This window comes from Solenopsis invicta, chromosome 2, assembly GCF_016802725.1.
Source record: "Solenopsis invicta isolate M01_SB chromosome 2, UNIL_Sinv_3.0, whole genome shotgun sequence".
NCBI lineage: Eukaryota > Metazoa > Arthropoda > Insecta > Hymenoptera > Formicidae > Solenopsis > Solenopsis invicta.
In genome coordinates this window covers 9,440,001-9,464,317 of record NC_052665.1, presented here as the reverse complement: position 1 = coordinate 9,464,317, position 24,317 = coordinate 9,440,001, and the positions used below count along the sequence as shown (strand labels likewise).

General features: G+C 38.6%; 1 protein-coding gene across 1 annotated transcript in view; it reads left to right on the top strand.

The window, feature by feature from the left end:
• LOC105200916 (neurogenic protein mastermind) overlaps positions 1–24,317 on the top strand; it is a 242,773-nt gene that overhangs the window by 216,647 nt on the left and 1,809 nt on the right. Inside the window, 6 exon segments of the mRNA XM_039445938.1 lie at positions 11,169–11,403; positions 11,406–11,512; positions 17,347–17,539; positions 19,700–20,011; positions 22,247–22,501; positions 23,034–24,317. The exon segment at positions 23,034–24,317 is cut by the window's right edge and continues 1,809 nt beyond it. Coding sequence (XP_039301872.1) covers positions 11,169–11,403; positions 11,406–11,512; positions 17,347–17,539; positions 19,700–20,011; positions 22,247–22,501; positions 23,034–23,278 — 1,347 coding nt within the window. The 3' untranslated portion in view covers positions 23,279–24,317.

Genomic DNA, 24,317 nt, shown 5'->3' with positions numbered 1-24,317 from the left:
CGTGTCCGACTTCTCCACTATGGAGGCCTCCATGCCAGAAAATTCCGAAGGGCGAATCGGTCGAACTATTCGTGAACTTGAATTGAACCGTAAAAAATGAGTCTGCGAAAGGTCGAAGGGAAGAAGGGAGATGGGAGCAAAGATTGTGGCAGGGATTGTGAATTCCTCCTAGGGGAGAGGGACTTTATAGAGTAACAGACGCTATAAAGGCAAATAAATGTAAATGGTGTATTCAGTACACCCCTCAAAATACGCCGATGTTATCGTTGTTTATCAACGGAAGCAAAAATTTATTCAATGATCGACTCACTCTTTACCGGTCGATCGAGAAGTACTGACTCTGTTCTTCCACTGAAAAAAAGAGTTTGATAATAATAATAAAACCTAGTTGATAGTTACTAAGCTTTTCTGATGTAGTTTCAGTTAAATATTGAATTAATATAATCAAATATTCAGTAATATTTAATACGCGTTTAATAACTGTTTAGTAACATATCGGTTTCTATTAATATAATTACTAAATATTCCGTTACATTCATCAAACACTTAATTGAAATTATTTCACCAAAGCTTAGTTATTATTATCTAACTATTTTTTAATGCGGGAAAAACGATTTTGCTAAACTTTTGAAAAATTTAGTATCGATTACGAAAATAATATTGGACTACTAAAATAAGTTGAAGGAACGTTTTAGCATGATGAACAATGCTGCAAAGGTTTTTACATTCTGACAATTATTGTGAACGTCCTACACATAATTATTTGGACGATCTACAAAATTATTTTCAGACTTATCCAGTTAAATTTTTAAATACTTTAACAAAATTGTTCTTTCAGTACGGACGCTTCGCCATGTAGCTTCTCGATTTCGCGGTAGGATTCCCTTTAAGAGAATGTGAGAAAAACAATTCGCATCGGAGCGATTGGCCTCCCCGAGACTTTCGACCGCGTGCTGCACGAAACTTCGGAGATAATCAAGGCGGATAATCGTCACGGGTAATCGCGAGCGACGTCGTCGCCGCGCGTAACTAGCGTGGCGATAGACGATTGCCAGCGTAATCGATTCTGAAGAACAGATTTTCGCTTGACGGGAGGAAAAACGTTTCAAAAAGCATCCTTGCTACCCGATGTTATTTACGGAAAATCGATATTTTTGCAGATTTGAAAAAGCGATGCCACGCCGTCGCGATTCACCCTCGATCGTTCATTGGTCGACTATTCCAGGAAAATTGTAATTTTTACACGAATTTGGAATATAACGGGAATTTTTCCACGAAAGAGTAAATACGTAGGTTCGCGCCGCATAATTCTTTTTTTTACCTCGCAATCAGAAATAACCAGCGGATTTGTCTATTTCGCAAGTGTATCCTCGCTACGATATGTTGATTGTACCTTCGGCGCGCAGACTGCGAGGCGTTTAACTCTTTTGCGGCATTAACTGTTATTACACTTTTGCTGTACGGAAGATCAGTCCACGCATTACACGGCGCTATGCATTATAGGTTTCACAATTTCGCACAATCGACTACTACAGTTTATCGTAAAAAGTTGAAAAAAAAAAAGACAAAAATATTTTAAATATGAAAGAAAATATAATAGCATCAAACGATTGATTATAAACGTACAATGACGCTTCTCCTATTACTGGTGAAGTCGCAGACGGTCGCTACAGTGGCCTTTCTGAGCGAAAGGATTAATAGCGTGCGTGTGTACTTTTGCTCGCACCGCGACTCGCCTAATTCTCAGCGCAGACGCGTCGCGAGGTGAAGCGGCTAATTCCCGTGTTCTCGGTAGGCCGAGCGTGAAAGCGAAGGGGTCGCAACCTCTCGGTGGTGCGCATCCCCTTTCGCTCGCACAGGTCGGCAGGCTGGCCGGCTGCATCGCGCGAACAGTCCGGTAGTCGCCGATTGATACGTAGGGTGATATCCGCGCGTCACCAAGAATGAGGCGATGAGGTATGATGCTTGGAGGGGTAGCGGTAGGTAGGCTGGACGGAGATGGGTCGTCGTCGCTCGCTCGCATCGGAAGGTGATGGAAACATCGGCTTTGTCACCGGTGGCGATGGCGGCGGCGGCGACGGTGGTGATGACGGTGATAGTGATGGTGGCGCGGGTGGCGTTTAGCACACATCGTATGTGTACGGGAAATACGATGAGGCGACTGGAGGTGAGGAAGAGGGGGCAGAGGTCACCGGCCGCGGAGACTCGTGTGCGACTCGCTCCCGTGGAGCCATTCTCCTTCTCTCTTCCCTTCTCTTTCTCTCCTCGCCTCTCGCGCCGCTTTCCTGCTGTTTCTTCATCGCCTCCTTCCCTCCTCTCTCTCTCTTACTCTCTCTCTCTCTCTCGTCCCGTTGCCAGGGCGTACAATTGCGTACTCCTCTCGCTACGCAATTGCGTACCGTTCCACGAAGCGGCGGCGACGCGGCGGCGCGGCGGCACTGCACCATCGTAATCCGCGGGATAAGCCACGTAGATATAACGCGCGCGATATACCGCGATACAGGCCTCGGTCTCCCCTTTCAACGCACGAGGCGAGACCTCTCTCTGTCCGTCGTGAGGTGTCCATCTCAAGGTCACTCGTCAGAATGCCATTCCCGCGGCACTGCCGTCGCTGCAACGCAGTATTCGCGAACCTCTCGGTGCGTTGCACCCGGTAAAACCTATCAGTGGTTCTCCAAGTTGTTGCAACATATCTATTCGCATATCTTTTTGTGCTCCTTTATCTTTCTAATTTCTTCCCAACTGGACTACATGACTTATTTTGTATTTAATAAATCAAATAGAAATGAGAAATGCTGCTTGACAAATTCAATGATGTAATTAAAAAAAAAAATCCCTTGTGCTAACTGTACACGGAAAGAACAGTTTTGCTAAAGTATCTAAAAATTTAGTTGCATATTGACCTGAAAATAATTCTGCTGGGCCATCAAAATAATTGTGGAGGATGTTCGAGGATGAAATGAGCAGTGCTGCAAATAGTTGTGAGAACCTTATAGCAACTAGCTAAATTTTTAGATACCTTAGCAAAACCGTTCTTTCCTGTACTCCATCGCTCTCCGAAGAGCTGCATTCCAGATCGAATGGTCTTGGTGGTTTTTCTGCTTTGTCGTGCCGCGAGTGAGCACCTCGCGTGCGCTATGATTAGCGATTACAGCATCGCGATATTAGTCACAATGCGATTCCACGGGCGTGTGTGCGCCGCGACGCGACACGACACCACGCGGACACGTATGTACGTCGCCGCTATCATCCGAGCAGTATCGACTGCTGTGGCAGTGTGATGGCCCTGTGCACAGTATGCTAATGACGACGCGGTCCCCATAGTCACATTAAACGTGCGCCTCCATCTACGCAGCGCGTCGCGTCAAGATTTTCTTCTTGCACGTTTGATCCTCCTGTACACTTCTCGTTTCTCGCCATGTCCGACAGCCATGCAGAAAGTTATTCCGGATGTGTCGAATCATTCTTCTATGTTTTCTAGAGTAGAGCTTCCCAAACTTATGTGAATCGTGAATTATTTTTTAAACACCAAATCCACGAGCTATCTAGCTTTAAAAATGATGAAAAAGCAGGAAGAAGGAATAAATTGATTATTATTTGCACTACTTTAATCCTCCTACTTCTTAATCTCTTTTTTTCAAATATGAAGGTATGAATAATTATTTTCTATTTTTATTAATAATTTTGACGTTGAAACGAATTATTTTCATGTATAGGAGTTCTTATCGTAGCTGAAAATTTTTGCGACCTATCAGTGAATCGCGGCTTTGGAAATCTCTGTCCTAAACATATGATAATGATACAATTATATTTTATTAATTATGTACAATATTATTATTATACAATATTTTATATATATATATATATAAGTTGATCATTAATTATGTACAATATTATTATTATACAATATTTTATATATATATATATATAAGTTGATCATGAATTATTCTAAAAGATTTTAAGGGATGATTCCTTACACATAATTCAAGACGAAAACTTATTGGCCATATGTCCATATGTCCGAAACGACTTAATTTTAAAGATACAGGATGTCAAAAAGTTGAAGAAAAAATTTTTGAAAACCACTCGTATTATTTTAATGAAACTTTGTACATGTTTGAAGAACGTGAAAATAATCTGAATGAATTTTTGAAATTTTTGTAAAGAATGAAATTTTTCTTTCAACTTTGACATTCTGTGTCTTTGAAACTAAGTAAGCCGTTTCGGATAAAGTATGATCATATGAAGTTTTTGTATTGAATTAATGTGAGAAATCTTTTAAAGTTTTTTAATATACTTAACAACCATGGATGCATCCATATAACGATATTCATAGCTTTTCGAGAACAAATTTTATTTAACTCGAAAAAAATGGAGTTAATAGCTTATTAACTTATGAAACCATTAATGCTTAAAAAAAATAGAAAGCCGAATTTTGATGGATACTTTTTGCGTTAAACAACTTAAATAGAATCATCAATCAATCAAACGAGCCGTGGACAAATGATGAAACAGCTCTCTCATTCTATATGTGGAAGGTAGGCATTTGATTACAGGTGTAACCAGTTCATAAGATAGACGTCTTGTGTAAGGTTTTTTTTTTTAGAGTCGCGTGGCAATGATTGAGGCAAGAGATTTTGAGGCAAGAGATTCTGTAGATAAGACGAATAATCGCACGTTCTGTCGGAAGACACGAGGGAGTTAATGGGTATTAATCAAACGACCTAAATGCATAAAAATGAGCATTATACAACGCTACGAAATTAACCAATTATTCGTTTAATTTGATATTGCATTTAACTTGTCATAAATATGTATAAGTTTACCTGTTCACTGTGACGCAGGTGAGTCAACACGCGTCGGGAACAAGTTGAATCAGTTCAGTGACCGTAACAACTAATCGATTAATAACAATAACGTAATTGAAGATACGATATTTTGGGTTTAAAATTAAATTTGATATTATTGGAAAAGATTACGCAATGCATATGACAAAAAATTCATTGAACAATGTAAAACTAATTTGGAAAGTCTCCATAGAGCTAAAGAGCATAATATAATTTGTTTTGCTTATAATAATATTAACAAATTCTAATTTTTTTTGCTTGAAGATGTTGTTAATTCTTATCTAATATTTTTTCTTTCAACTCATGAAAATTATTGAATAGTTAAACTTTTTGTAACTATACAAAATTGCTCAATCTATAAGCAAGATATCTGGTTAGGATTATTTAACTCTTTAACACTAGAACCGCAATTGCCATTTTTGCTCGGCTAATCGTTTTAATTTTTTTCAAATTTTTTTTTGTATTATATAAACAGTACAGAATATTTTAAAAATTTATGATTGTAATATAAATTTTAATGATACTAATAATATCAAAAATAATTCTTAATTAATCGAAAACAAAAATAGAAAATTATCAAACTGTTTGTTCTAAATTTTTTTTTGAGTTGTTCCAGAAATATGAATTTATCAGAATTAAGATCGCTTTTTCGATATTAACGACTCTTCGAAGATATTAATGAAAAGTTGAATATGTTTGAATATATTAATATATATATATATCACGCAGAAATTGTACACCTGAGTATAAATCGATGCAGGTACACTAGTTTATGGGCGCTTTTGGTTTATTGGCTTCCACGAATTACTCGTTAATAGCGGTCACATCATTAACCAGGCTTAATTGCCAGAGCTCCGTAGTATATCGGCGTTCCGAGAGATCTCAGTGTAATTATCAATTTTTCAAAAACGCGTTCTGTTACATCTGTCCCGTTTCATGTCCGAGCATATGTCCGCATTCTCGATTTTGCTCGTTCGTGCTTTCACTCGGTGTGAACCTCCGACACCGGAAGGATCTCAAACCGGAACGCACGTCCGAATACAAATCGAGAAGGAAGTCGTTCTTCACCTTGCGAGACTTCCTCCCTGTCGAGTCGAAGTGCCAATCGCGTCACGATTTCGATCGATGAAACGTTGGCGCGCGGACGGTACCTTCCACGGGCCACCGTTTTATTAGAGCAAAGTCTTTAGCTCCCAAGAGCGTTAGAAAGGCGTCGCGCGGCCCGCGTGTCAGCGTCCCATTAGTATGCTCGACGAGGCGCGCTTGCCGTGCCCTTCCTTACTTCGCGACACTCACGGAGACGCGGGAGAACCTGCCAAACTATCTCTCTTTCTCTCCTCGAGTCCTCGCGAGGCGTCGCGATAACAAGACACGTGCTATGCAGGTGTTGCGTCCAGGAGTAGCCACCCTCTTGGCGGGACGCCGCGCCGCGCGCCGCGAACCGCCCGTGATTTAGGCTAATTACACGCGACCGGTCGCCTGGTTTAGGTTTCTCCTAATGGCCAGCGTATCTCCGTGGCCGTGTCTCTATCTGGATACTCGATTTCTCTCGGCTAGCCGCTACGTATAGCATATAGACACATGTCCGCCCGGATAATTCATACTTCAGGTTTGCGATGACCGAGCCGGTGCATATATAATACTTTGCGTTTCGTTTCCTGCGTTGAACGCAAGCACACGCTAAACCGGATGCAAATCGGGCCAGTGAGCGCGAACAATTGCGAATAACAAACTGGTTTCGGGGAGGCATGACAGTGGGACATGTTGAAGCAAGTCGTTCGTTTGCTCTCATTTGCTTGATCTTTCGCATTTTCTATGCTTCGCGTTTCTACTCGATCGTATTGCTCGTTCGCTGCGTAACAACTCAAAGAACAAAGCTTTTCTGCTCGATTGTTCTGAATCCTAAAAATTTTGTAATATTATTCTTAACTATGGTTTTTGACGTAACGATTTGGTTCTATCGTTTTCAAAGAAAATAAAAGTGTCATTAGTATCATTATTATTAGCTTCTACTTCAGCTGTAGATATAGATCTGAAAATAATTGTGCAGGACACTCAAGCTGGTTGCTAAATTGTCAAAGCTTTTCAGCATTACTCATTAAATGTCTTATCGCTTAAATGTCTTGTGTAACTATTTTGATATGGTCCAACAGAATCATTTTCAAATTTACATCTTGCTAAGTTTTTAGATACTTGAGTGAAACCGTTCTTTCCCTATTCGTGTATGCAAAGAGCGAAAAGTGTTGCTTCGCAATTCGTTCGTCGAGTCCTCCGATCAGTTTGCTGTCCATCGATCTTTCGTTAAGAGAAAATATCGCGCGATAACATCCCCAATGTACCAAGGAGCTCTTTATTCTTTAGTATTAAACATTTTGGTTGTTTAATCTCAAATCGAAACTTGGACGAAGGGATTGATGGGTGCTCTCTGGAGCACCTCGCATATACATTGTCCTCGCATATATGTACATACATGGCTGCTTATCGCGCGAGATACACGTGTATACGGATATGCATCGAGCGGATGCGGATAGACGTGATAATTCCCTTATACATGTAAATGTAACCGTACATAGCGTCCACAATATGCGTGCGCGCGTTATATGCGTGCATATACATATATATGCATCCAGTACGTAGAGCGAAATTACGCCGGTTGTACTAAATACCGATCCTTGACTGCGCGTATAATTATCCTGGCGTATCGGTAGACGGTCTTGTGTATGCAGTCCTCTTCGCAATATGCAGCGCGTCTGCACGACGTTTATGTGCTTACGTTCATGTGCGTACATTATATATCTCGACAATTTTAGTACACCGAGCTAGCGCCGGCTATCGACTCCGGGAGGATGCGACTCCACACCTGTGCATTTGCATAAGTGTCTGTCATCGTCCGTGTTCTACATGCGTATTCGCGGGTATCGCGGTTGTCCGTCCGTGGTTGTAACCATCTTACGCGCGCTTTACTCACTTTATTTAAAGGGAAAACGTGCTCCTTTTTTTCCCTCTATGAGCCCTGCAAATCGCGCAAATCCCGGTTAGACGATCGACGCGCTCGAACGTGCAATTTCGATAGGAACGCACGGCAGCGAGCTGTATATACGACGCGATACGCAATTTGGCGATGCTTAGAGTCTCACGGGGTTCAAATGTTGTGTGTGAGTATGTACGTGTGTATCGGGATACAAAGTCGCAACTAGATTACGAGGGTTCGATAGCCAGCAGGATCGAAGGGTCACCCGCGGGACATGCTTCGCGCACGATGGCTTATCCTTCGACTGTTTCCCTCCTTCGCTTTCGTCGCGTGGAATGAAATATAGAGGAACGATAACCATTTCGTATCACAGCCGCGACGATACGTCTCCAACGACAGCGGGACGATAGTTGTACGTTGCTCGAGCGTCAGCTTTTTCTTTCAGAAATTTCTGCCGATCCGTAGCGATGATATCCTACCTTCGAAAGGTAGTTTCTCCGTCACTATGAGCTCCTACGTGATAACGGGAACAATCTAAATTCAGAGGTTTTATTGATAACTTAATTTAAAATTTAAGAATGTTTAGTACCTATTTTCGGAAGATTAGGAATTTAACAAAAATTTTACAGATTGTTTTTACGTAAAGTTCGGAGATTTATAATAAAATCTGAAATCGATTCACTTAAGTGATCAAAAGTTCTGAAGATTTTAATTAGTAATTTTAATTAGAATTTATCCGTGACTTGGAAAACGTGTAATATTTCGTAGATAGTAAATAAAATACTTTTTAAAAATGGTAGAAGTTAGTTTTTAATTTGAAAAGGTATAGTTTAAATATATGGAAATAATATTTTATCAAATAATTTTTACCAAGTGCTGAATTATTGAAGATATTAAAAAAGGTTCTTTAGTTTAAAAAATAATGAAGGAAGGTCACGTGATTTCTTATTCGTATATCTTTTAACACAGAAGCTTTTGGCATTGCCATCTCTTCAAAATACTAAATAAAAAACAAAATTTAAGCGCTAAAAACGATTTGTTATTTAAAAATATTTTCTTCATAATATTTTTCGTTCCAAAATACTCTCAACTGCATTCTTTTTTTATAAATATAGTTTTCAAAATTCTTATATTTTTGTTTACGATTAAATCTCTTTTCCGTAAGACTCAATGGTGAAAAAATTGTAGAACTTTCTTATTTATAAATTTGATCTTAAATTTGGAAAATCTTCAAGGTTTGAAGGACCGTGCGTTTTGTGCAGAGAAAACGAGCGGTACGATGAAAGGAAAATAAGAGAAAAAGAAATGTTGATATAGCGAGATGATTACTAGGCGGGCGAGGAGCGGTGCAATTTCATAGGATTTTATAACCCTCATAACATTTTCGCCGCATCCCGCGTGCGCGCAATTAGCGAGTTAGCTACTGTGTAATCACGCGTGTCGTTAAAGTGTCTAAAGAAGCGCGGAGACCGACTTTGGCGTTGGCCGTGTGTCCCGTTCGACAGACGAATCCTGTGTTTAAAGCCGATTTAAACGGGTAACTTGTTATTATACGGTACGCACCGTAAAAAAGATCACGTGCACGCGCGCGCGAAAAACTTACCGTGTTAAACATCAGTTACATTTCGCCGTTATGTTTGCCTGACACTAGAGACGCTTGTACATTAACCGTGATAAAGTAAAGCCTTGCGAGATGCGGCAGCGACGTGTATCAACGTCCATCTGTACCGAAAGTCTCTATTTACGAGAAACGTCTCGATTCTCTACTGAGTTTCTTTTTCCGTTGACCGATAGGTAATTTGAACGTTCTTTGGAAATCTCGTGATGGAAAAAGAAGCAATAACTTTAACAAAATTAGTAATTCTCGAGATAATAAGAGAGCTCGATGTATCACAAACCACCATTATTCCCATCCGCGTGAGTGCGAACACTCATAACAGCAGCTCGACATAATAATCAGCGTCAGCACGAGAGCCATTAAATCCGTGTTATATTTCCAAGTAGAAGAGATGAAGCTGGCTCAAACAGGAGCCGAAACGTCTCTGGTATGAAGTTTTTAAGAGAGAGATATGTTTTGAAGAATTCGCACACAGACAATTGCGTTGAACAAGGTTGAATAGTTAAGAAGATTAATGAGAATGCACGCGTAATACTTGGAGCGCAATCTCCTTTGCAATTACCATAAATACACTTTATTCAAATACTTGTGGATATTTCGGTTCCGTTTCATCTTCAACACAAATAAACTGATTCTACACCCGTAGGAAAGATTTTTGGTTTCACTGCTTTTATTCTTCTATGTATTATAAAATAAGACTGATATAGAAACAATCATAATTATTATTGGGAATATATTGAGTATTTTTGAATAGAACAATTTTAAAATCTAGAATAAAATAATCTTGATGTTTTTCTATTAATTTTCTTAGACAGATTTAGATTAAACAATGGAAATTTGTAACAAATATAATATTCTTTATCTAATAATAGATTGATGTGAAGAAAGTTTGACGAATTTTCTTTCTAATAAACCGTCACAAAGACTCCACAAGAGAACTTACTTTGTAGATACCAAATATACATACCTCAGTCCAAAGCGTAAACACCTACAAAAACTTGCTTTATACGTTATAAGTAAAAGCTTTTAAGCTAACTGTGGATGCGTTAATTATTGTATAATGCATCGCATGCGAATCTTTCTTAGGAGAGAGTGCTTCTTTCTCTCACAGTCTTTTATCGATGATGTCCCGAACTGCATAGCGATTAATCATCGTACGTTAACATCGCTCAAATTTTCATTATTCTAAATGTAAGAATATATAAGTTAAAATTTATATGTAGTATCTGTCTCAAGACAATAAATCAATCTTATTTAATTCGATGAAGGAAATAGGAATTATAGACCTTATCTTAATATTATTTTATTTTTATATTGAATAAGGTTGTAATAAAATTAAGCACACACGTCAAAAATATGTTAATCCCGTTATTAGAAATTCTTGTTGAGTAAATCTTTTATAGGAATAACTTAGTAAGTCAGGTAGTAACGAACAAAGAGGACTGACTGACTATTATTTCTCTAAAAAAATTAGCGATCCAACAAATAATCAAAAATTCACCACGATTGATAAAACCGTTTAATTTACGTAAAAATTGTTTGCGTTTGACTCTTACAGTCTTTTCATTACTATTACATTTATAGTTATTCTATATGAAAGAGAGAGAGAGAGAGAGAGAGAGAGCCCTTCTAATTAACTTTACTTTCTTTTATTTTCAAGCCAAATATTTATAGCCCGATTGGCGAGGCGAACAAACTATCTACTAATGAAATATATTTCGTGTTGTTGCAGGTGTCGGCGGGTCAACACATGCAGCTCACGGGCGACCTGAAACCGGTCGTATCCGTTGCGGCGCAGCAGGGCATGTACTTCAATCAGCAGCAGACGCAGAATCAAGCCGGGCCGTCGGCTAATCAGGCTGACACCTTCTGCTCGGTTTCGCAGTCCCAAACCATCAATTTCACTCAGCAGAGTCTGCGGCAGCGGGCGGCGGCCGCGGCCGCCGGTGGAGTGCCGCAGCCGGGCGCCCCGGCCCGGGGACGCGGGGCCATCCGCAGCAGGTGCCGCCGGGCCAGGTCGATCAGCATCAGCACGCGAAGCTTCTCCAGCAGCAGCAATTGATGCGCGCGCAACAGGTAAGCGGTCCGATATTGTCTTTGCGTCGAACAAATTTTCGTTCGGCTTGTTTTACATACGCGCGCTCGTATTGTCTCGAGGCTCGCAGAACCTCGTTATATTATCCGACGATGGAAAATGGTGCGGCGCGACGCATTGATGGTGACACGTGTCGACACTGACACGTGTCGTAGCCGCCACCCGAGCGATTTCGCAATCGACGTAAATGACCTCCATCCGGATTTTCGTACGTAACATCGCGCGCGAATAAACGCGAAATTATTTTCACGATTCACGGTGGATTATAGTACGCTCGGTTCTCGTTTGCTGTCGAATTGCTTTGCGTTGCGGTAACGATCGCACACGTGTGTAACGTTTATCTTTATGCGATTATTATCGTCTTCCCACGTGCTTTCGCACCTTCGCCGATATCTCGTCGCGCTCGAGAATCGCCGATTCCGCGTCGTTACACCGACAAACGATATCGTCGCGCGGAGCGAGAGCTTTCGCCGCGACGATCGCCTATGTAGGTAAGATGATAGCGAGATCGCGGCGCGATGGCACATTATTCGAGACATTAAGTTCGTATCCGGCGAGAGAGGGAGAGAGAGAGAGAGAGAGAGAGAGAGAAAGAGAAAGAGAAAAAGAGAGAAAGAGACAAGAGAGAGCCTCGCGACGTCCGTATGCAACAGGTACCGCTACTAGGTCTTTTGCAACTTCTGCCCCGTCGCGTTGAAAGAAGCGACACAAATAGGACAAATAGCACGAGCGAGGGGTTGAGGACAGAGGAAGGCTTTCCCCGAGACGGGGAACAATGGGCGAAAAAGTTTTTGCGTCACGTCCCCGGCCGCGGAGTTTCCTGCTGGGAGCCCATGATATCGAGGAAAGCGGGATATCGGCGGGAAATTAGCGTTCTTGGCGATTACTTCACGCGAGATTAACCTTTCGAGGGTCAGCAGACGTTATATCTGTGTTAGAAACATTATACACAATAATTTATTTTCTTCAGCTTGTATGATAGAACTTGAACAATACAGTTTTATCTTAATCGCGTCCGTTCATCCCTTAAAATTGTTTGATTAGCTAAAATCTAACATATGCGTCGCCGTATATACAATTTTTCTCTCATTATTTCTATATTTAAAAACCCCTTTTGCACACTGGATTAAATAATTTTTAATTTTTTCTCCTTTTGGAATGAGGAAACATTAAACAAAGAAACGTTATAACGTCTCTAAATTGCACCTTATTTTACTATTATTTATTAATTATATAACAGAATGTTGTCAATATTGGCACAGTTCTCCTAAAATAGCATCCCCTTATTTTTCGGAAATTAAAAATTACACTGTATAATACTAATGAAAACATAATCTGTTTAGATAAATAAATAAAAATTTGTGGTTTATAGCTTTCTTCTATATAAAGTCTGCTGAAAACGAAAATATTCTTGAAAAGAATAAGAACAAACAATAACAACGAAATCTTCAACTATAATGTTGACAGGTGTGTTTCATGAATATTTTCACATTTTCTTTATTATCTCTAGAAAAAATAATGGATGCGATAGATCCACGTGTATATTAACAAGATTCTAAAAAAGACGTATAAAATGGAAGAGATTAATTCTAGTCTTTTAATTTTACAAACTTTGTTGTTTAATACATAAAAATATATTTTATTAGTTTATCAATTTATTTTATAGTTAACTCATTCCCTACGTGTCTGAATTCTGTTATTGCTGCCTAGTGCCAGTTTTGGGGCGGGGCCCAATTTTTCAGACGCTCTTTTTGGGTTATATTAATAACCGAAAACCTTAATTATTACAAAATACAAAAGAGTGTTATAAAAACTGTTATATCATCTAATAGAAGGCACTTTATAGTTTGTATTTATGTTTATAAAGTTTTATTCTTACCTTTCGTTTAAGAAAAGTTATCCGAAAACAAAGTAATATGCCAATATTAATGATTTTTTACTATTTATTTATTTACGATGAAAGTGTAATTAAAAACAAAAGATCTCTAAAGTTTAAACGTATGTCAATGTGCACGCTTTTATTCGCGATGGTTCTTCGTCTCGTTTCAAAGATGACAATTCTTGATAACGCTAACCGCATTTAGCACATTCTTTTCGAGACTTTTTTCTCGTTCATTTAAGGATTTTCTAACGAAAAAAAGCATTTGTAATTATCTTTTTTTAAAGAGAATTTAATAAGGAACGGTATTATTTTTAATGACTCTTTAATTCTCGTAAAAGTCCAATCAATCTCTCTTCGATCAACGTACGTCCAAGTACATTCTGGATCCGGTACACGAAAGCCGTTCTTAACGAAACTTTTAAATTGATTTATATTAGATTAAATAATTGTTTTGTTATATTAATTCATATCGCACGTAGACTGATTTATCTTGGCCGGTTATCGACGAAAAGCGACGATCGTGCCGGAACGGTCGGCGCGCATGATCAGACGTATCGCCGTGTATCGCCGGGAAGTCGATCGCAGCAATTGCGAAATTGCGTAGCGCAGACGAAGCCGCTCGTCGGGATCTCGGCAAGGCTCGCGTGGTCGCCTATCGGCGGATGACTCAGTCCGCAATAGCCCGATTGTTATCTCGATAATGCTAAGGTACCAAAGACGACGGTCGCTCGTGCTCCAGTTACTAATTGTACGTTTCGCGCAATTGGTTAGTCATCCCTGTTCAGCCAGGAACGAGCTTCGAGCGATAAAGCGGTGCATCATCCATCCAGAACGGTGCGCGGCCAGCCCATGATTTTATCCCAGGCGTGGAGTACTCGGTCAACGCTGGCATGCGCAAATCGATTGCTTTCTTTCGAAACACACTTTTGCATTTATATGCGCATGTAATTGATTAATAACGGACAGAACAGCCGCAATGAATTGAAGAGGCATAATTCTTGCGACTGCCTCGTGGATCATTATATCTTAAAAGCTTATCACTATCTTTTATCAATATATTCTTACATGTGCTGTAATACTTATCGAATTATATTTCTTTTATTTCAATAGTTATGTTGTATTAATATTAGGCACATACTATTAATAATAATGATTTTTTTATTGAAGTGCAAATAATAAGGAACATACGGAATATCAATAAGGTATAGTGCACCTCATAAGATAGGACATCAGCCTTGAATAATACTATCTTGAAATTTAAAACTGTAATACCAGAAAAAAAAATTAATATGTATGTACAAAGGAACGATGAAATTACAAGTGAATGATGTAGAAAAATTAGGTAATAACAATACCGTAATTTTTCACACAACTGTGATCCACATACCTGCGCGCACGAAAACGATATTTGTGTTTTCGTGCGCGTGAGTGTTTGGATCACAGTTGTGGCATAGGATGATACTTGTGTGTGAAATTACGGTATAAGATAATATATAAAGAAGAAAGATGATAAAGAATATAATAATGCCAATCATAATATTACACATTCTCAGCTGAAAATAATAAAATTTACAAAAGTTATAAGAAACGATTATGAGATCCGTTGTGTATCTTTAATACAAAGTGGAAAGGTAAAAATCGAATTTGCAGTCTGTTCTCTTTCGGATTTCCGCACTCACACGCAACATGCTCAAGTACGATCTCGATTAGCGCAGCCTCGCGATAATATTGGAATTGACGGGATGATCGGCCCCGTATCCATTCCGATCTATTAGGATAGTTAACGTGCACGAAACAACAGGAGCACCATCATGCACCGTCGTCTATGAGTTCTAGGAATTGTCGGGGCTTATAACAGTTGCAGAAATCGATTCGATCTCGTTACAATATCGAAATACGAATCAAAATGCGAGATGATAAAATACCTCGGTAATTTTTTGCAAATCCGCTTGCACGTATAGAAGAGGATCATGAAAAGAAAAACAGAAAATATCTTTGAAGCTCTTAGAACTATACGAAAAGAACGATTTTACTGAAGTAATTAAAAATTTAACTAGATGCAGATCTCAAAATAATTTTGTAGTCCCTATTAAAGTTCAAGTCTTCACGTTTCATGATGAGCAATGCTGCAAAAATTTCGGTATTCTAGAAACCAGTTTAAACGTCAGTGGTCTTTTGAGAGATAAGGATTTAAAGCTGGCCAATCACAAATTACGTTTAGACTGTCACATGTCCATGTGTCGCGAGTCGGTTACGTAGATTAGTGATCACATAACAGGCAACTTCTGTCTTTGACTAGCTTCAAACCATTACATTTCAAAAATTATTTTTTGAAATAGAACTCTACAAATAACTATTTTACTTAATTTTTCGACAATTTTTTTACTATAGTACTTTGAGTCACAATTAGACACGAGCATTAGTACAAGCTGATACAAAATTGGCCGCGCAATAATATACAAGTACTGGACAAAGTAAAGTACTTTGAATATTTCTATATTTATGTAAATCGCTAACCTTGGCAGATAGTGATGATTCAGACAAAGAGAAGATTTCTTAGTCTACAATCATGATTGTGTCGTGATGAATCATTTATGCTGTCAGAACTAGCAAATTATTTTCATACATGTACAAATGTTTGAAGTGCATAGTACTTTTTATCCAAAATAGGCGATTAATTCGAAATCGAATCATGGGCTATTTGAATTTCTCGAACTATTCAGATTCGAACCTTTTAGATTTAAAAACGAATCACGATGGATTCAATGAATTCGAACTATTTGCGTCTCTCTATCAGATACTTTAGCAAAACCCTTGCTTCCATGTATCTTAAATTCTCGCCTACCGTCTACCACGGATCGAGTCTGCCGCGATCCGTGGAAATGTACTTTCTTCTCTCTTGAATAACGTTAGTAATCGGTGACCTATTACGATCGCACGTTCGGGGCATCGTTGAGCGCGATTTACCGAGATCGGCGGTGACGGTGCGGGAATCTCGGTTATGCAAGAGCATCCGGGATTGCGTTTCCCGCTTCCTGGTGTTACGCGGCCACGAGGAAAGTCCGAGGCGAAGGAGACGCAGACACGACAATGCAAGCCGGCGGCGACGGCAGCCGCGATGCAGCCGAGGCGAGAGTCGCCGCCCGTCGCTTTCCTCGCCGCCGCGTCGCGCCGCGCCGCGCCGCGCCGTCGGATACGTTCACCCTTTCGCTCTCTTCCTCTCTCGCGCCGCTCTCCTGCGCTCTCCTCCGCTGGCTACCTCACGTTCGCCGTCGCGTCGCGCCGGCCGGCGTCTCTTGCCACTCTCGACCGAGCAACAACCTGCGATTAGGCGAGCAACGCCCTTCTGCTCTCTCACTCTCTCGGGGCACCGCGAAAGAGCGACGGGGAGCCGACCTTAAAACCGCGCATTGCGATTTTCAGCGCGCGCTCGCCGATTCTCGAACCGAAGGCAACTTTCCAAGTCTCACTAAAGGTGGGACACGCGAATGCACGTTTGTCTTTGACTTTGGAGATGCAAGAAAACATGTAACGTGATTTTGACATCTCTGTCATTATCTTCTAGCGTATAATTAACTCTCCGAGGCTAACAGTAGGTCTATTGGATTCACTGTGTCTATAAATCTTGAATTATTAACATAAACGTAATACTCATTCTTTTTTGTACTTTTAGTTATATCATTTTAATTCCTTTAAAAAAAATTAGTGTCTTGTTAATGTGTCATCTAGAATATGCATCAAGTAGTTAACTCAGATACTGACCGTACAAAGAATCAAGTGGAATATTCAAATTAAAATAAAGTAAAATTGTTATTTTCAACGTGTGTTGTAAATTTTGATGTCAGCTCTGGTTTGAGATTAATTAGGAGCTTTTTGCTCCTTAGGTCATTTCTGTTTTGTTTTTCTGATTTTTGTGCATTTCTACTTTTATAGGTAATGCAGCAACAGCAACAGCAGCAGCAGCATATGGCGGGTGGAATGGGGAGCGTAAGGCCGCCACCGCCTGAATACAAGGCCGCGGCCCAGGCGCAGATGATGCACGCTAGTATCGGTATGGGTCAGCAAGCGAGGTTTGCCAATGCCGGACCCATGCGCAGAGTTACGCAACAACCTATGCCGCCGTCGGGTAAGTTCCAAGGAAAAAGGAAAAATTAATTGTATACGAGAAAAGAACTTTCTAGACAACACACATGATGAAAAGACATTCAAATGAAGTCTTAAGACATCTTTATTACAAAAAGACGTTCTAAAGACATCTTAATGTAAGACGCTTTTTAGCTGTCCTTAAGATATCATAATGTTGTCTAGGTTAATTGCGTAAATGTGAGATCTGGTAGATAGTACATATGACTGTTGAAAAATGAACGAATCAAAATTCTGTTAGAAATTTCCAAATGAGCATGAGATCTTTGTAAAATATATCAGAATTCTTGTTCATGATACTAAATTTATTGGTGCGCAGTTTATAATACTGAAAAGTGTATTTAAAATGTGATATAAAAATATTGGTATGTTTTTTTAATATCATTAATTGTTGCGCTAAATATTATCATGTGCCTCAGTGATCAAACTGGCTAAAGTCTTGCGTCACGATACTAAAAATTAGTACGGAATCTCGGACAGAAGAAGAATTAACCAATTGCATTAATCAGTTAGATAAATTGTTCAAATGTAATTAGTCAATTTTCTCTTTGAGATTTTGGACCAATTTTTAGCATTATGGACAGAAGACATAAGAAACCCATATGGAATAATGGAAGATCTAGATTCAAATCTTGGCTGATGTAATTTACGAAACGTTATTATGTTTCTTTCGGAGAGGAAAATCTTATAAATGCTTATGAGCATCAGTATTATTAAATTGATTATCAATTTAATATTTGTGAAAGTACTCTTTTGAGGATCAAAAAATATATATAAAATTACATAAGAAATATTATTAAATATCAAAATCTGCTTCAACTGGAAAATGGCATTTCTCTTTATTATGTTATTTACACATCTTTCTCTCAATCTAATTTTAATTTATTATTAAATTTATTTATTTAAGTCAGTATAATTTTTTTAATGAAAAAAATTGTTATTTGGGGTAATTTTATAGATATAATCAAAAAATAATAACCCACTTTCTAAATCTCGTTGAGTAAAAAATGACTCAAAAAATTGCATAGACTTAATTTTCACTTTTTTAAAGTAACATTTCACTTCACGAGAGCAATCCTCAACAGTTGTGTCTATCGTACGTTGTAGCTGGTACAATATTGAGCTTAATCATAATAAATAGAGAAATTCTGTTTGACTTCAAAATATATTTTATTATATCGTTTATTGGTTTTTTCGAAACGTTTTTTTCAGTGTTTGCATCTTACAATTTAACTAAATCTTAACATGTGAGAGCTGGATAATTTTGCAAAAAAATTACAAATAATAGCAATAAAAACCGTTGCTCGACAGTAACGGATACTTCGTACGCTCGATATCTCATGTTCACCGTTGTTCAACATCTTGGCGCGGGTTACACGTTGAATATTAGCGCGGAAAGAATTCGACCGAGCGTAAACGCGATGCTGACGTTCCGCTGGATTCGCTCCAAAGCTGGAGGGAAAAAGGCAGGAGGCAGCGGGGGATGGTAAGGAGACGGAGAAAGGGAGTCGAAACTATCCTTATATATCCTGGCCTCTACAAGACTCCTATCGATCGGGTCGACGCCGGTTTTTCCGAGATTCCATCCAAACTGAAGGAAATCTGCAGATCTTTATCGTGCGCGTTCTCCCCACAAATTTCGTGTTCTCGAATTTGCGATACGCCTTTTCACATCGGTCTACAACCCACAATCTCGATTTGGTTGAATTTATTGCATTTGCATCGCCGCAAATTCTTCGCTCTCGCATGAGTTCAACCTTATGTTATTACTTTTAATTTTTGTCTACGTCGTTACCACCCGGTACGACACCCAATGTATCAGCTGAGGGTTAAGACTAATTAATATAATTTTTTGAAAACTATTTTATTTAAAAAAAAAAATAATAAAAACAAATACTTTTAAAAATATAATTTCAAAAACTATTTAATTTTAAGAGTTTTTTAAAGTCTTTATTTTTAACAAAACTTCAAAAATAAAATTAATAAAGCAGGCCTTACTCATCCTGGATACCATAGCTAAGCTCTAAAAGCTTCTACTTGGATCTTCCAGATCTACGATAATAGCCTGGAATTAAGTAAGAGCAGTGTTACAGCAACATTAGGCGACGTCCTACATTATGGCGTGTATGGATGTTTTTCGCAGGTCCGATGATGAGGCCGCAAATGGCGCAACAGCAGCAGCAGCAGGCGTTACATGCGGCCGGCGGTAATATGTACATGGGCGGCGGCGGAATGGGCGCTATTGGCGGCATGCATCAGATGCACCAGCGACTAGGCTACCCGAGAACCAACAATCAACGGCCGCCCAACGTCAGCGTCGGCCCTCCGGATGGCCTTGGAAACAGCATCGCGGGTCGCGGCGCCCAGCAGGAGTGGCGACACGTTCTGATGCAGCAGCAGCAGCAGGGCTTTCAGGCGCAAATGCGCTCGCAATTTAATCAGCAAAGTCACCAAGGTAAGAGAAAGAAAGAAGAAAAAAAAAGAGGAGCAGATACACCGAAAAAACCCATTTAGTTGAATAAAACAAAATTTTTAGATTGGATTATTTGGTTAGATTGAATATGTAATTTGTATTAACAAACAATTATGTTATCAGAAACAAACTAATAATTAGATCTTCTTGTTCACATGAATTTGTTTATTTCAACAAAATTTCATAGTTAGCTATCAAGCACGTTCATCTCGGACTGCCGCCAATGCGCGATGTTACGCAGTCCGAGCACCGCCGATAGAGGGACTCACGGCTAAATGCTTTCCCGTAAGAAAAATCCAACACCGCGCATTATAATTGAAACATCCGCATTGATACGTTCTTTCAGTAATCTGATTTGTACTAAGGCATTTATACCTAATGCGGTGTAGAACCTAATTTAAGTCGATGGAAACCTATTACATTTCGTTTATTTCACTCCTACTTTAATCCATAAGCTTTATCGGAGTAGTAGCAAAACTAACACAAAATTTTAGTTGGTGGAAATAGTTAAAAGTAGATAGTACCAATCTGTACTTTTTAATATTCATAATAGATATCATTCAGTAATCGTTAAAGTGGAAAATAAACGCTATTTAGTCATACAATGAAATTGTAACGTTAATTAACATTTTAAAAGAAAAGAAAGTTTATGGAAATTACATATGTTTGTATTCACACAAGCAAAAATTAAATTGACTCTTCTAAAATGTCAATCTTCTTCTATATTACTTTCGATGAAAACAACACACTAACTTCGACCTACGCAAAATAAAACCGAATTAAGAGTTTTAGTCGAGATCAGTGACAACGTTCTGTTAGAATGAAGTCTTTTGGGTCTATATACTAATGAACAAAAGCAGTGATGAAACGAAATCATGAAGGAATTTATTTTGATAAAAGAAATTCTTTAATTAACTCTTTCTCTACAAACATAGATAACTTGTGTCTAATCGATTTCTTTTAATGAAAATTTCTCAAAATCTCAAAACTATCCCATTCATTATTTCTTTATACAAAAAAAGTTTGTGATAGAGGAGACTTTTGTGCAATGATGCGATTGAGGCTGTGTGTTTGTGTGTTCGCGCGCGCGCGCGTGTGTGTGTGTGTGTGTGACTTAAATTGTAACTTTTTATATTAAATGCTCTAAAGTTATTTTTTATAAAATATAGTATAATTTTTAATTATCAATTCTAGTTTTATAAAAATGACGGCATTTGTTATAAAAATTTACAATTTTCTGAATGAAATAACTCTTTTACTGAATTTATTATTTTGTAGTTAAATTATACTAAATACGTTTTATTATTATTTTTTTTTTTTTTCGAAAGACACAGAGGTATATTCTGGAAACTTAAAGTATATTCATAAATTTTTAGAGATTGATTGAAACACTTTAATTAGATGAAAAATGATTGGATGCGATTTATATAGATTTTTACAGATTTACAAGGTTTTCACATTGTACTGCAAAAGTTACTAAAAAATTAATTAAATCTAACACTACAGAATTTTAATTTAGTGAATATTTTAGTAAGGTGCCAATATTATAAGAATTAAACTTTATTTATTATAATTAAGAATATTACATATTTACTAAATCAAATTTTCCAACCAAATTGTTTTATTGCGTTAACCAAAGTATTTGTTTATATACGAATAAGAGATTTAGTTGATTCAATAAAATTTTGTTTAGCTTTCATTTATATGGATTTTTCCAATGTGTCGAACTGCCGAGGGTGTACCATCGTGTTCATTGGAAGGATCGTCGATATCAAAACTCATTTGACATTAACTCGAAATTTGCTCTCTTAAGCGAAGTTCTCGTTTCTATCGGTTGGCTTGGGAAATTTTTTCTTAAATTTTTTGTTTAGTTTTTTGGATTGGATATTTGGGTTTTATTATTATTACGAAAGATTTTTGGGAAGAATAAAAGATTTCGGGGAGTTTTTCGAGAAAGACAATCTAAAAATCTATATTTTGTAGGAATTGTGTTAATTCATAATACATTAATTTTTTATTACATTTATGATAAATATTATAAATATTTATAACATTGTCGGTCAATGGAATATCGCCTGGTTTTATTTGGATATAAACGTATAAATGTAAATTATATTCATAGAGAGTTAAGCGCCTCCCTCGCGAACTCGTCATTATTCGTGAAAATTATTCAAATCGACATGCGAGATTTTTACTGAATCACATGATTTTTCGCAGGTGCTTTCGGCATGGGTGGTGCGGGCGGCACGATGCAAATGACCGCGGCGCAGATGCAACATCAACAGTTAATCCGCTCGCAAAACGGCGGTATAGCAGGCTCGGGGATGGCCAACAGCACGCAGATGCAGCAGCTGTTGACGCAACAGCACCAACAGCAAACGCTGGCAATGCAACAGAACAACAATCAGATGTCCTTGCAAATGCAGATGTCGCAGACAACGTCCGTGAATTCGGTCAACGTTACCGGGACTGGTGAGTAGCGATCCACGAAGTATCTCCACGAATAAGGAAAACGTCCCAGTGACCGAACAGTCTCTTCCATATCCAGGAATTTATACGGGAACTTATTAATATTTTTTAAATATGTTTTTTATTCAATATAATATTAAAATTGTAATCTTTAAATACTAAAGATATTTATAAGATAGATCATCTTACATATTATAAAAATTAACGTTAAAAAAAGTAATTTGTCACATAACTTACAGTTTATTTTGACGATGTTTTTAAAATAATATTTTATATTTCATGTTTTAGATAATTTTATATTGTAAATCTTTGCAAAAATCAATAATCTTGACTCGTCAAAATTTTGGTTACTGGGACTTTTATGTTAAATAAATAAGGAAGCAAAGACGTTACGACACGTTCGAGTGTGAATAATTATTGGCCACACAAATCAAACGGAATTTCCAGTAGAGATGATCTGTGTCACATTTCGTGGCCTAAACATTCGTATTAACATTCGGCATGTTTAATTGAACTCGATGAATTGTGTGTTTAGGTTCCCCATTGCATCCGCATCAGCAGTACGGCGCGGGTAGCCCGGGAGTGCGCAGTCTACCGCCACCGCAGCAGCACACTCAGCCGCCACCGCCGACCACTGCCACGGACCCGTCCGTGGCGGCGCCCGACTTTAGCCTGGAATTCCTGGAGAATCTTCCTACGGGAGATACGTCGAACTTCAGCGCCCAAGAGCTGCTTAATTCTCTCGACTCTACGGCCGGTTTCAATCTCGATATTCTGTAATGGGGCCACGCCTGCTGTGTGGTTGATTCGGACGTCGGTGTCTGGCGGTATGCCGATTTTACTACAACGGCGAGGGGAGAGTGAGATAAGCTTCCCCTTAAAGTATATACTTGTCGCGACGATACCGACGAATTTCATTTCGTCCGTCCGCATATCGATCTGCTGCTTCCCATCCATAGTTTATCTCGTTGCGTCAAACAAATCAATTTATTTGCCAGTTATACCTTTGGAAGGGATTGTCGACCCTTTTCGATACTGGAATCCAGTTTTTAACTAGTGAAAAGCATTATCTGTAAATGAAATGTTTGACTCAATTGAATCTTACGAGAATTAGAACGATGGAAGTTAAACAATGTAAGAGAGAAATTTGACTCTTTCGAGCTTGATCTTTCAAGGGAAACAGCGCAGATTGACGATATGCAGGTACTTTGTTATATGTCGATGACCGACAATTGCGAGTGACAGTTACCCACCGGTGCGACAACGTCCCACAACCGGTCGTAGTGCATTCTCGGCTCACCGCTTGCGGCTGCCGACTATTCTTCTAGGCAATCACATTTTAGTAAAATTTAATTTTGTAATAATAACCGCCGAGAAGGGCGCGGAAGGTTTAGCCCCGTGGAGATGTGGTAGCGTGGGAAATCAAGAGGTACGTGGAAATCGTTCTATCGTCTCGTTTTCTCGTCGGGCGACGATACCGTGTGCATTGTGGAAGAGAGCGAAACGTCGAGAGAAAGATCACACAATTCCTATTTTCCCCCCGAGTTTTTCGCCCACACCGGCTGAGTTATGCCGAGAACGATCGATAAAAGATGATGAGTAAAATGGCCCGATTTTGACCTCCTGAGTGGCAAATAAAAATGGTATGTTGTTTTTGTAATTTTTTAACTACTGAATTCTGATTCTAATCTTTAAAAATTTTATTTTGTCGGGAAAATATTAAAATCAGCATAAAGCTATTAAATGTGCAAGAAGACTATCATGAGAACGATATGTTTATGAAAGTGTTAAACTAATATGAAATAGCAAAATAAACAAT